Below are 14903 nucleotides of genomic sequence, written 5' to 3'. Positions count from 1 at the left end.
TTACGGCGTCAGCTCGTCGGTTTCCTTGATGACCGAGTTCTTCTCCATGGTTTCCCGTCGCAAAATCATTTCGTGCATGTGCTGTGATTAGAAGAAGATTAATCCCAGTTTAAAAAAGAGTTTTTCTGTTTACTAACCTCTTGATTCTGCACAACGACTATTCGATGTTGAATCGTGGGAGCCAGCTGACAACTGTTTTGCTCCAAATCGTCCAATGAGGCTCGTCTCAATAACTACGAAACAAAAGAACAGTTAAATTTTTACTAGTTGTAAGCTCGATTCGACCTAAACTAACTGACCTTTCCACGATTGACGTGTTCCATACTGGCATGCCGTGGCTGCAAGACGGTCGATTTCCGCCTGATCGGTGTCGGTCCGTCCAGTTCCAAATTCTCCAACATCTGAATCATGCTGTGCCGGCGCGACAGGGTCACCAGCGATTGTCGATGCTTAGTATGATGCGTTTTGCCCATCCGAACGTCGATCGCCTTGAAGTGGTTCTGGATTGCCAGGCCCAGCTCGGGTGCAGCGTCATCGTCCATCAAAACCTTACACCCCTTGAACATGGTGTAACCATCACAGCCACCGTGAATGTAGCTTTTCACGCACAAGGTGTACGTTTGATCCAAATTGAGCCACTCATCGCCGATTCGAATTAGCAACGGCTCCACGCGCTTCCCTGGCGGTTGTGTCGGATCAAATGCAAACGACATTCCTGCGATTTGCGGGAAACGACCTTCCAATTTGGGATAGGTCGATACCGAATTTTCCAATGCTTCATGTAGAATTTTACCCGTCACTTCTAGCACGATCAGCGGATCCTGCATAGGAATAATATTCACCAGGTCACGCATCGTGAACGGACCCGCCTGATGAATTTGATCGGACCGGAATGTGCCCGAATTGATCATAACCGCATCCGCTCCCGTTGCAGCCAACGCTATATCACAGATCCAATTACCCAGATTGGTTTCCGAAGTGCGAATGGACGCGAAGCGTCCATCAAGCTCCACTGAAAACGTTCCCAAAACTTCATCCATCTTCGATTCGATCGTCTCCGAATACTTCTTAAGTTCTTCCTTCAACTCAGGATCTTCGTTGTATTTCGTCGAGCTAACATCCACCTTCTCTACCGAAATGCTAATTTTGCCTTGCTCATCCCGCTCCGTGTCGACACCAATCCGTGAGAATTGTCGAAAATCTGTTCCCGATTTGACCACGTGCGTCCCTTCGATATTCAAAATCTCAAACACATGATCGTGCCCGCCCAGTATCAAATCAATGTGCCCACAATGCTTAGCCAGCTCGATATCGTTCGGCGTTCTCATGTGGGTCAGTGCAATGACGATATCGCATCCCTGATTGTGCAGTTCGTCCGCCAGCTGGTTGCCAGCCTTGATGAAGTCAATGTAGGTCACCTCATTCGGATCGATCGTTGGCAGTGTGTCCAGCCATTCCTTCTCCACGAGTCCCATCAGGCCCACCTTGACGTCGTTGTGGTGCATAATGTGCGTGATCTTACCGCCCCCCAAGGGTCTACCCGTCTCATTGTCGACCACGTTGGACATCAACCAGGGAAATCTGGTTTTCTCGACCCAGTCGGCCAGTACGTCCAAGCCGTGATCTGGAAAATAATGATACAAAACAATCATTTTATAGATTAGTTTCACAAACCGGGACTAACTAATATAATAGTATTGAAAAGTAATTGATAGAATTAGCGAACGATAAATAAAATACGAGTTATTTCGTTAAGGTTCGAACCCTTGCATCGGTGTTTACCAACAGCAACACTAGCTGGACATTTGGTCCACCTAGGGATCCCAATATGGGCGGAGTATGGGAGCAGAAGACACGCTCTGTTAAAGCGATGATCGGGACGTAACCCCTATAATGCAAAAAGTGATAATCGAGACGAAAGTAGTGATTAACACTTGACCGCTGACATACATTCCCTTGGAGTCGACTTCAAATTAGTTTCTTCTTCTGATGGAGGACTATCTCTTGGTGATTTTGAGGTGGACGAAATGGTTTGAAAGTGTAGAGTTTAGAGGATATTAAGGAAGGAGATATAATCAACACCCGACGAAATAGTAGCCAAAAGTATATTAGCAGAGGGCCATCAGCAAGAAGCTGTAGACTACGAGTCAGACCTCCCACTCAGTTAATGTGCATTACTGGGACTGGAGGACTGTAATTCGTTCGGCGAACGATCGATAGCGGAACGTCGCCACCATAGTATAAAAGAGTAAGTAATCACGAAATATTGGCAAAATTTATCGGAAAATAAAAAATAAGAAAACTTATCCAATTTAATTCTACTATGTGTATTTTATTCAATGACAGATACGTATTTCGCCTACGACTTGCAGGCTTCCTCAGGGTCTGTTTTCGAACTAGTTCGAAGGACACTGAGGAAGCCTGCAAGTCGTAGGCGAAATACGTATCTGTCATTGAATAAAATACACATAGTAGAATTAAATTGGATAAGTTTTCTTATTTTTTATTTTTAGGTTTCGTATTCTACTAAGACGCTCCAAAAACTTCAGTCAAAATTTATCGGATTGGGAAGATTTGAACGATATTAGATGTCATCATAGGATTAGGGAGTGCAATCCGGAGACGGCGTTGACTAACGTAATGCCATGATCATGACAATTGTAACATTCTAGTTCGTTGGCATTTTCGTAGATGGGGTAGACAACTTCCGCCAAGCTTGAAGGTCCTCTCAGATCTTTGAAATAACTTAATAGCATTCTAAAAAGTTGTAATTATTCCAATCAAGATCGTATACTGACAAGGAAGGAGACACTTATGCGAATGCTGAGTGCTGCTACGAGGAATAGCCTTATCAACCCTGAGTAGGGTTCCACATTTTCAATTGATAGTAATGAAATTAAATAAATTCTAAAGTATCTTGCCATCGAATGCAAATCCAATGCCCCACTGCAATATGTTGCCTTCAAATGCTTTAGAATATACATTTTCAATGCAAGACGCTATTGCCCAAACTCATGTTCACTACCACAGAACTCTGACCTCTTTGAAATATGTTTTATAAACTTTTCTAAAAGAACAACAACATCCAAACTCAGCGGATTTTTTCAACACTGACCCTGGACTTCTCTATCCATGTCAGGGAGCTGAACGACTGAATTATAAAACATATTGTCTCGGTAGTAAAGCTAAAATGGTGGCCCCATCGTGAGATAATGTGGCCCTAGTGAAGCAACCTTCCAAAAAACAACGACTACAAACAACCGGAAAACATCGACTCAGAATATTCGGCATGCACCCGTGCAATGGAATAAGGGAATAAGATGAAATCTTATTACCTGGCACTGTGGATTGCGACTTACAGGGTGCTGCTCGAGTCGCTCGAATGCTCCGAAAGTTCGGAGGATCCGTGGAAGTAAAACTTAATTTAGCCAGACTGGTGGAGCCTTAATGAAGCTGGAAACGGGCTTTGTAGTGTTGGGTAGAATATAGGATCGCGTGATGAACTGGAAGGTGATCAATGAGAAAACGTGTCTATAGGACACCACACGAACCGTTTCTTTTCAAGAGATGGCGCTTTTCTAGTGGTAGTAAAATCAAAATTTCTCACTTATTTACAGGCATGGGTAAAACACCGAACCGAGCTTACACGTGGGCACCATTGCTCAAAACCACTCAACAAACTTAATTTCGTTTTGCACGCCGTTCCCGTACATGCAAACAAACACGGAGTGTAAGAAGCATTACACCGGTGGCGTTAGGTTTAAAAAATGTTCAGTCTGTTTTCAACGTTTTCAATTACACACGGTTTCCGAGTGTTACCGATATCGGAATCCACCGTAGGCGAGTACTTTCAAGCTTGCAAAAACACGCATGGAGGCGCTTCATACTTATTCCAATTGGCCGTGTGAGTGAAAGAAATAGAAAAGTAAAAAGACACGAGTTCACGCTGGTCGTCCAGCATATATCCGAGAAACTTTTACGAAGTAGAAATACACGCCATCCCGAGTGTTTCCGAAGTGTTAAAACCCGGTGTGCAAAAAACAACACTGAAAAGGCTAGCGGTTGCTTTTTCACAGCGTACGGGTTGTTTTATCAGGCACGGCAACTGCGTACCGTCTCAAATAAACTTCGTGGTAGTTTTCAAATGCGGCACGCAGTTTGGTTCAGTTTTTAGACATGCTATATTCAGCTCCAGGCTCTCGTACGGTATTGAAAGCAGTTTCCCAGGCTCCTGGTAGTAAAATGCTATAGAGAGGTATAGGAAAAGTTTGTTTTTTATAAAAATTAGACAGAAGTTATGCTAAACATAAATAAGATGTTTAGCATAACTTCTGTCTAATTTTTATAAAAAACAAACTTTTCCTATACCTCTCTATAGCATTTTACTACCAGGAGCCTGGGAAACTGCTTTCAATACAGTACGAGAGCCTGGAGCTGAATATGTTTGTTAAACGTTATATTGCGATTAGCGATAAATACAAAAGAAACTGATATGCATAAGAGAGTACTGTTGCTATGCTGAGTAAATGTATTATCGCGCAAAATTGGGCTGTTTCCGAAATGTACAATATGCATTACAAAGTAACGACATCTGTTGTATTCAACAGGGAAACATTGATAGTTTCAAGCATACTCTCACATGATACATGACGCATAATGAAACACTAGTGCCAAATTCTGTTCTTTATTATCGGAAACTAGGGGTGGTGTCCTATTGAGGTTAAAAGGCGGTTGCTTCAAGTATACCATCATAAACGCGTACTGCCCACATGAGAGTAAACCCGATGGCAAGAAGAAAGTGTCATGTAGCTGGAGACAACGTACAAGAGCTGCATCTCATAGAATATTAATATAGCCATCGAGGATATGAACTCCCTATTCGGTAGGGAAGCGATGTACAGATTGGTGAAAAAGCCCCATAGCCTGCACACCCGCACGAACGATAACGTAGTTTTCCGAGGTCAGGTGACCAGGTGGACATAATCTTATTGATGAATTAAATGGACCACATTTTCATCATTGACTGATTTTTATCAAACGTCACCAATATACGCCCCCAAGGGGGTGCGACCATTCACTCTGGCAATTACCTGCTAGAGGCAAATGTGCGCTCGGAACTATCGATGATATATCATTCGCGACAAAGACGGCAATAAGACACCCGCTAGTTATCGAGAAATAGGTGCTTCTACCGGATGAGGCACTACCTTCCTCCGTGGAGCTGGACTACTTCTTACTTCTAGCAGCAAAGAGCCCGTATGGATCCTGCTGTATCAAGAGTTCCTCTCCACGTTATTCGATCCTGGACAACTTGCCGCCAATTCGTTGCCTGTCTCGACACGCGCAACTCGACTTCAATCTGGTCGAGCCATCTAGTACGTTGGGCCCCTCTATTCCTGGTGCCGGTGGGGTTCTTGAAGAGAACGGATTTCACTGCACAGTTGTACGGCATCCTTGCGACGTGGCCCGCCCACCGCTTTCCGTTTGCACTCCTCCAAAAATAGTCTGCAACACCTTTCATTCAAATACGGCTAGTGCACGTACCATTCTTCAGCTGCTGAATTTCTCGGTTAATGCTAATGAAATCGGGTAATGCAAAAACATTCATTTCGCGCCCAGCGTCAAAAATATCTTCAAATTTCCGGGAAATGGCAAATCCACTACTACTTCAACAGCGGCATGATCACCGTCAAATGGAACTACAGGATCAACAGCTTTGTTGTCTGGGCAAAACGAGGTAGCAGATTCGCTGGCCAAACAAGATCGAGCAGGCGTGAATTTCTGATGACTACCGTAATTATCTGCTCTAGACTTTGCAGGTAGAAACCGTCCAAAAGAGCAGCACAAGCCGCTGAAATGCCGAAGACCGCAAATAGCACACCGCCACCGCATGATTTGTTGCTATTTTGTGAACTCCAATCGCAACAGAAAACTGCCAAACAACTGCGCTGAGTAGATTTTTTTTTTGTAGAGCCACGTTTTATTAAGAACGATGATATCGAAGTTTGACAACGCCACAGTAATGAAGAAGTCGTCGATTTTGGCCGGCAATCCCCGTACATTTTGATAAAAAACCAAACCGAAGTACCGCGTGAGTGTGGTTTGCTCCGTAGAAGATGGCAGAGAGATGAAGCCGCTGGAAGGTGGAGACACTTCTGGCAAAATAACGTCGACAGATGATAATTACTTGCCTGAAACTGCAGGCAGAAAGATACCTCCTCCAGTTCCAACCGCAAGACCGGGACCAATGTGATGAGCGCATTCTGCCGGAGGCTCACCTGAGCCGGACGGATGAGGGGCTTCCGAAATACTGTACATGTTGCGCCCCGGTAGAGATGATCCAGCGAGAAAATCGGCAGCAAAGCAGTCAGAAAGCGAAGGATGATCATTGTAACCGTTGGTTCCAATTAGCACTGACTTGGGACTCCATCCCAAATTGAATCACTTTTTCTTTTCCACATCCAATATCCTGGTTACGCCTCTGAACATGACTGTGAATGGTGAGAGAGCGATGAGTGTATATCTCACACATGACATAAGTTCATGTTGAGTGTGCACGAGACTGAACAACCTTTGGGGAGAGGGTGTGAACGCACCCCACCAAAGTACATCTTTTAATCGCTAGGGGGACATTAACTGGCAACGTCACTTAACGGTTACGTAAGCGAACGGATGTGGCCAGATATGTCAAAATTCGTCATTTTGTCAATTTGCGGCCCATCTAATGATATTTAGCTTCCAAAGCTTAGCATCGGGTGGACACTTTCTTTCCGTCCTCGACCTTTGACCAGTATAGAAATGCGCGTCGGGAGTCTTAGTATACACTCAACTTCCGCTAATATGAAAAACACCTCGTTCAGATTGGGCGAGTTCATTTTTAATCTGAATATTTGATATCTCTATTCGTTTTCACATACGCGCACCCTATAAACTTGTTTTTGGCTTTTTTTTTTCATTTATCCGGTCAACTTTATCGTCAATTGTGTATGACGCTTGATCGGTTTTTAATGTGAACGCATTCATACCACCGAGGTACAAATTAAAAATGTTCAGAATAAAGAAGGTCATACCAACGGGGGTACACGGTACTTAGTAGTGATATAAAGCTAAAACTAAATTAAAAAGTATAAACTTGAAAAGTGCCTAAAATTAGATTTGAAATACTACGATTAAAACAAAAAAATCCAATTAAAAAGCTGAATACCGAATTAAAAGTAATACGAATACCACGTGTAAGCACGAAGGACAAATTAAAAAGATACAAGAAAAGGTCCATGTAAGGGCCTTTTTTCTTTGTATCGAAAACAACTTTCCGAGTTTTCTTCTTAGCGGATGCACAACCCCGGCATTCCACGCAATTTGGTGGAATTTTCCCCTAATTTCACTTGGTCGAATCTGACGGAAATCCACTTTGTATTACGGAGCGACGGATAAAGAGACATTCGTTGATACAAATACCCTGGTACCATAGCCATTGGCACCGTGAACAGTATTTCATCGGAGATAAGACTACATCACGGGCATACAGCAAAGTGCTCAGGTTATCTGATGTTAACCTCTAATTTCTACGGTGAGCCTTGGTTTGAGGCACGTGGAATTCTTTCCGACCTTCGATAACCTCAAAAGTGCGTCGAGGTCGAACACCCCCGAGGATTGAATGGTGGACGACCCCCGGCTGTTTAGAAAATTTGCGTGCTGGAACTGCGGGACTATCACCTGTATACAGGCCCTTGTGTGTTTAGGATTAAGCCTAGAAATACTAACTACGAGATAGAACACATAAGTTTCCGTGTATTTACCCTACTTTTGAGTACATTTGTAATATTCGTAGCCCACAAAAGGGATTTTCAGTCCCCGCTGGTCGAGGGTCAGCTCAGAATTAAAGCGTTCGCGGCTTTTTAGCATTCCCCATCGTTAGGTTCCGTTTGGTGAAAGTAGCTGTAAATGATCGCTAGTTCATGTACTAAATTTCCCCTCCCATGCCCCTAACGCTGTTCACCGCGACTCGCAGGCATTAGCAGTCAGCGTTTGTCAGTATGCGTGATACCGACCCTGAGATCCTCTTTCTTGTAGTGCATAAAGCATGCGTAGATAGGGATGTACATAACCAGAAAGTTATATCATAAATATTGCGGTTCTTGCCAGAAATAACGAGTTGGAGGACCCCTACCCTAAAACCGAACTCAGGACCCAGATGACTAGTAGAAACACTGGAAGCAGAAGGCACGACTGCGTCGGGAGGTTGCGGTGCTTCCATATTACGGGATGCAGTGCGTCTCGGTGATAAGAGTACAATGAAATGTGAATTGTTACTTGGGCAGGTTGGGAGCAGCACACGACAGCGTCTGATCCGGTGTAAGCGGCACAATAAGGAAACATGTTGTCTCGGTAAGATGGCAGTCTCATCATTAGAGGTGGTTGCGTGACCAATAACCAAGAGAATTCAACTTAAAACATTCAGCATACCCAGCTAATAAAACTGGACAGCTGAACGCTTCTGTCGAAATGTTATAGCGGACCATTTGTCGTTATTGTACAGGGTAACCTCATTCTTGGTCTTTTCTTTGCAATTTCTTGGCAACTGTTTTTGCAGTTGCTGAAGCTCGAGTAATGCTATAGGATGACTATCCTGAAACATCACACTGTCATCAAACCGATTTTAAACAGTCCGACAGTCCGATAGTCCGAACAGTCTTTCTCCGTTCGAAAATCCCAAGGTCCTCGATTTCAGGTCCTCAGCCTAATCAAAAGGTTTAATCATAATTTAATAAAGCGTCAACTTTGTGCAGTAACGCATACAGTTTAATTTCAGCCGTCTTCCGAAGTGAGACTTAAGCATGGTTGATTGTCGTTAATTTCATTATTGTCAAATTAAAAAATGGTGTTGAGTTTTAAATATCACAATCGTCTTTGACTGCAGCAAGAACGATTTCCGGATTGAAAGCGTGTCTTGTGGTCACATATTTGGAAATCTGTCAGATTAAGTAGATTTAATCCTGCAGCAGGTTCCCACACCTCTTGATAAACCACGTTGGAATAGGATATGGAAGAGTATTTTAAAGCAGCGTAATTGCTACATTCGAACTTGTCGGCCTTTTTATGAATGTGGCAGACGATTCCTCTAGCAATCTTTCGATAGTTTTCTCCTTCTCTTAGTTCGTGAAGATGCCTCGGTACAAAAATATTTGCTTCTTTACAACATAAAATTATAGACGAGTTAATTTGTCCTAAAATAAAATTGTGGTTTGATGATACCGTAAACTTTATTACGGAAAAATCCGGTCCGACGACCCCAACTCTTCTAAGTTGAATCGGGTAAATCAATAAGTAAATCAATATCGGGTAAATCTACCAACTTCCCTGAGTTTTACATCTTTTTAAGCATTACACCTCGAAATCCTTAGGAAAGACGAAATATTAATGTCTATCTGTTGAGTAACAAACATCTGTTCCAAAAAAATGTTCTGAATACATCCAATACAATTTTCAAGAACATTTAAGGACAGAAATAGTAATGCAGCTAATATAGTAAATAAACTATCGACTAAAGGTAATATATACAGTTAGAACAGCACAATAACTACTAACTTACCGAAGTCATGATTTCCGAACACAGCGCAGTGCGTGCCGACGGAGTTCAGTACAGGAACCATTTGTTCTCCCCGCGTAAAGGTGCTGACTGAAACGAGAAAATGTCAAAGTTCAATCAATTCCGTTGCTGCGAACGAACGGCCGGACCGGTTGTAGGAGGTAGGTACTCACGCATGCTGGGCGAGAACGCATCACCGCTGAACAGCACCAGCGGGTTCAGGTGGGCGAAGGATTTGACGGCGGTACAGAACCGGGCGGCCCCACCGATCGGTTCCTGCTTGCAGGTGGCATCGATGTTGTACACGTCGTTGTAGTGCACGATGGTTAGCTTGTCGTGGTTCGGTACGGCAGCGCTCATCGTGCTGTCCCGCTCATTCACGTAGATGCCCTGCTTAATCAGTGTTCCCGGCGCCAGGTGCAGCAGGTTCGGTGTGCTTGTCTGGAGCTGAGTGACGGCACGCTTGCCGGCTTCCCGCACTTCGACCGATGCCTGCCGGATAAATAGGATCGAATTAGTTATTGCCATGCAGAGCTTGTTCGCTTCCGGTGAGTAAGCTTATGTCTGATAGTTTCACATGGAGAAACGGGTAGAGCAGCAACAAGGAGTTATTGACAGTGGCTTCGGATCGAAAGACATGCTTGTTGAACTGTAAGGATGTGCTGTCAGGCAAGCGAAAGGGGTGACGTGCGAATTATAATATAAATTTGATAACTGACGTTCTAACAGGTGAGGGGTATTGACCCGAAAAGGAGTCAAATAAAGTACAAACGTGGGAGGTTGTTTAGTACCAACAAAAAGCGGATTTCGCCAAGGCACAGAAAGCAAATAAATAATCAAAAGTTCTTTCTTCAGAAATGAAATGTAAAAGCAAACACGACGAAACAAACACTACTGTAAAGACGACCCCAATTATATACATAAGGCGGAGGATGATCTTCCATTGGTAGGCTAAAATCATTACTCTGTTTCAAATCCGCCCCTGCTCAAACATACAAGCTAGTAACCTCTAGACAGGAAATCATATACAAAATAAAACAGACACAAAACATTTCCCACCCATATATTTTACACAGGACGGAAGCCACCCATACCCATTTCATCGCTCGCTTTCTCGGTACTTGAAAAACTTGCTAAAAGTACATAGTCACATAATACATAACACAAAAACATAGAACAGAAACAACCGTGTGAAACACTCTCTTGAAAGACACGACAGGTAAAGAATCGGTCGGATCTGGTTGGTTCGTGAAGGGGGGCGGGCGGGTGGTTAGGTTGGGAGGTTCGTGAGAAACAACAAATTGAACACCTGTTTGAGCCAGCCGACGACATTCTTCAGTCCCTGAGACACTTCCGATGTTTCGATGCTGGCGGAACCACTGTCAACCAGGTCGCCCCATTTCGAACGCAGCGCTGCTTGGGACGCAAAACCCGCCATGCTTTCACTCTTTGCTGCTGCTGGTGCTGCTGCTGCTGCTGATGATGATGATGTTGCTGCTCCTGTCGCCGCTGGGGCAGGTGTGGGGGAGCCTTTTTTCGCGCCGGCAGCGAGGCCTGTTCGACGAAGTGTTCGGCACATGCAGGTGACGAAGCAAAATGAAAGTAATGAGAAAATGATTATGAGCTTACGAGTCATTTGGCTTTTCGCCGGTGCTGATGGCTATGCTATGGTGGGTTGGTTGGTTGGTTGCGGTTTTTCCTCTGGGTTCTTTAAAACTTAACGAATATATCTAGAACAGGCAAATTGGTTTACATCGTGCATCGATCAAACTTGGAAGCGAAAGCTGAAAGCGATTTAGATAAGAGCAGCCAAGCGCGAAAACATCATTGGTTGGCTGATAAGGAACCGGAACGATGTTGTTAGCTGAAGCCAAACAATTGCGGAAGGGGAAAAAGTTTTCAAGGATTTGTCGAATCTTGCATGTGTTTTGATGACACAAAATTTATTTTCGTTTGTAAATTAAAATCGCTATAGCGCCGTTCGTTTCAGGAAATGAGAGAGAAACTTGATTAATGATACAATTTCCAAGTTAATTTTATTGGCTTCATGCCGTAAAAGTTTTCAAATTGAAGAAAAACAAAAAGCTATTTAGGCTATCATTATTCAAAAAGCCGCAAACAAGCTTGTTTCTTTCACAAATTTGCACTCCTTCATACACATTTAAGAATAAGCAAACAAATTGCCTAACAAAAAGAGAAAGTCTTTTCAAGTTTATTCTAAACTCCACAAGAAACTTCATACAAGTTTTACAAATTATTACATTAAGACGTTTATGATCTGAATATACAATATCTGACTGAATATTCAATTCTGATGTACAATATAAGGTCGGATGAATTTTCGTTAAGCCCTACTCGTGTAAATATGCTATTGAAATTTACTCAGAAATACCAGCATTAAAAGTATGTTTCAATATATCACAACCTATCGCGATAAACGAATGCTTTTTTGCGCTTGGGCTTCGAGTGTCTTCCAGTTTCTTATCAGGCGGCACGTCACTGTTACTTTAGATGATGCTTGCAAAATTACGCTGATAAACCTCTTGAGAACTCGAAGCGTCCGGGCTAAATAAATAGAGTTACTATATTTAGTCTACACTTAAATATACTGTAACAACTTTCTCTTTGATGACCTTAAGATTAGTTTCACTACTTCCCTTTCTAAAATATATCCGCCTCCAGGCTTTAGTAAAAGTTATAAATAATTAACCGATCTAAGCTCCACACAGCGAGCGAATGAGCCGAGTAGATATTAAAAACCATTGGTTCGAGGTGGCTGCCTTGTGGAATTTCCGAGAAAGCGATAAAACCTGACCGTCGAAATACCATTAAGATGATGATTCGACAGGCTCGGTTACAGGCTTAGAGCTTAATCCTATACACCATAGTGTGGTCCTGTCGATCCAGAACCTCACAGCAATGCTGGTATAGATGTAGCCTATTGAACGTTTTTGAGAAAACTTAACTTGAAATTTGTATGGGCATTTGACTTAATGGAGGCGTAACAGATCAAAAAGACAATAATATTGTTTGGAAAAGGATAATTTGATTACGCAAAAAGCATTTCTAAAATCCTTGTTTTGTCCCCCTGGAAGTGTTATTAAACTTTTCTCATACTGATAATACGTTAATTGCGGTTCAAGTTATCCGTTTACGATACAGGACGGTATTTTCTCTCTATTTAACTAAATACGGTGGCATAATTGAGACAAACGTTCAGAGATGTTTACAATAGTTTTGCTGTTGGATAACCGAAAAAAGCATTCTTCTTTACCTTTCCTTTGTTACGTATCATGTTGAATAAAACTAGCTATGGGTCCGCTAACTTTGGACGAGGTTATAAAAGCAGCGAGATAGCTGAAAAATGGCAAAGCAGTTGGAAAGGATGACACCCCTGCTCAACTTTTGAAAGTCGGGAGCGAACTTTTGAAAGAACGGGTGCAATCCATCAGGTTATACTAAGAGGTATAGACTGAGAAGGAAATTCCTACGAACTGGTTAGAAGGTCTCATGTTCCCTATTTACAAAAAAGGCCTTTGATTCGAATGCAGCAATCACCGAGGTATTACTTTCCTCAATTTCGCATACAAAATTCTCAGAACAGACTGATGCCCTTGCAGGAAACCTTTGTTGGCGAATACCTGTGCGGTATTCGAGAGGGAGGCTCCACGACGGACCAAATGTTCACCTTGCGACAAACCCTCGATAAATTCCGGGTATCCAACTTGCAGACTCACCATTTGATTATAGACTGCAAGGCAGCGTACGGTTCAGTTAAACGCAATGAGCTGTGATAAATTATGCTCGAACTTGGTTTTCCAACAAAACTGATTAGTCTAAAAAACGTTCTATTGTTGATGGTTCCAATGAAGGATCGGTATAGCGGGTAAAACATCGGACTCGTTTGTGACGTTAGATGGTTTGAAGCAAGATGATGGACTATTTTCTGTTCAACATTGGCCAACCTCGTGTTTTTAGTCTTGACCTTGAAATGCAATCGAGCATATAATTAATATTTTTTGAAACGGTGGTTCTACAATTGATGGAGGGACAGTAGGGGAAAGTAATGATTTTTTTTTTTGAAATGGAGGGGAAAGAGCGGAAAGGCAAGGGAGTGCCAGCGGTGAAGTTCTAGATCGACAGGACTGCACTATAGTGTATATGGTTAAGCTCTAAGCCTGTGACCGATAGTGATGTTTCCTTGTGAGCTAGTTTCAATCTACTGATGTCAAAAGAAAGATATTTTTATAAAAATTCCAATAATGTGGTACTTGATCACGGCACTTATCTATTTCTAGTAGTTTCAAAATTAAAGCTACTTTTGATTAATAATGCCCTAAAATCAATATTTTCAACAAGTGAGGATCCATTATACGGTTAACAATGCCAAATATGTCGCCATTAGTGGACCTTCTACATACAAAATACACTTGAATTCCTCTAATAGAATTTGGCGTTATCCCGTTCTAACCCACAAGGGCCCATAAAACGAAAACGGACATTCCAATCTGTTTTGAAAAATATGTAAAAAATGTGTAAAAGGAAGATATCTGCACTAATAAATATAAGTTAAAGTGATGTAAACTTGGAGGTGTCCGAATATTATCCGTACCAAAGAATGATGTAGAAATAACCGTGTTTAATGCTCGTTACTTTAAAAATCAATATACATTTTATTTGTTCATTTCAAAATGGACAGACACGCATTTATACGGTTCCAGAAATTATCCGTGGCCACAAGCTCATTTATAAATACAGGGATATCTCGATATAAGATAACCACGATATAAAACAATTCGGTACAAGACAATTTTTACCTCGATATAAGACAACTTCCTTTGACATAGTTGACAACGCCCTTAGAGCTAAACTCCATTCCAAAAGCGGCGGCATGAAAATGTTCATTTTCGATTTCATATTTCAAGATAAACCTAAAAATTGTAAAAAACATAATAGCACAAACAATAATAAATAGTTATAAATAAAAAATTTAAACAAACAACACAGGCCAAATTTGGTGACCGCTAAGGCAAAAGTTTTGAAAAAATTATGATTCGATTTAAGACAATTTAGAAATAAGGCAAATTTTTTAAATAATAAATTGTGTTATACCGAGGTATCCCTCCCAAACCTTCAAGAGAAATGATTTCAGATTTCCTAGTGATTTATGCGGGGTTCTGCACGCTAACTCCGAGGTGAACCATACCGAACAGTCCATCGGATTTATGTCCTGTCTGCACTATGCATCCGGGGTGACTCTTACTGTAGAGGAAGACGGGGTAAGACGGCCCCCCCTAAGCGAATAAATTGCTAG

General features: G+C 42.2%; 1 protein-coding gene across 1 annotated transcript; it reads right to left on the bottom strand.

Annotated features, from left to right (window-relative positions):
* Positions 1 to 11027, bottom strand: LOC128736715 (trifunctional nucleotide phosphoesterase protein YfkN). The gene is made up of 6 exons (XM_053831201.1): positions 10899 to 11027; positions 9763 to 10081; positions 9593 to 9679; positions 300 to 1624; positions 138 to 233; positions 1 to 81 (listed from the first exon to the last, which is right to left on the bottom strand). Exons 1-6 carry the CDS (start codon positions 11025 to 11027, stop codon positions 1 to 3), a joined length of 2037 nt encoding a protein of 678 aa, XP_053687176.1.
* Positions 11028 to 14903: the final 3876 nt, after the last annotated feature.

Source organism: Sabethes cyaneus, chromosome 2 (assembly GCF_943734655.1).
Source record: "Sabethes cyaneus chromosome 2, idSabCyanKW18_F2, whole genome shotgun sequence".
Lineage (NCBI taxonomy): Eukaryota > Metazoa > Arthropoda > Insecta > Diptera > Culicidae > Sabethes > Sabethes cyaneus.
Note: the sequence above shows the minus strand (reverse complement) of the source record. Positions and strands in the feature narration are given on the sequence as shown.

Bases quoted from the DNA above. Each gene is read 5' to 3' on its own strand.
- LOC128736715 (XM_053831201.1), bottom strand. From the start codon at position 11,027: ATGGCGGGTTTTGCGTCCCAAGCAGCGCTGCGTTCGAAATGGGGCGAC. The intron at 9,680-9,762 runs GTGAGTACCTAC...TTCTCGTTTCAG, and splicing joins TGCGTTCTCGCCCAGCATGC to TCAGCACCTTTACGCGGGGA. The intron at 1,625-9,592 runs GTAAGTTAGTAG...ATTATTTTCCAG, and splicing joins GTTCGGAAATCATGACTTCG to ATCACGGCTTGGACGTACTG.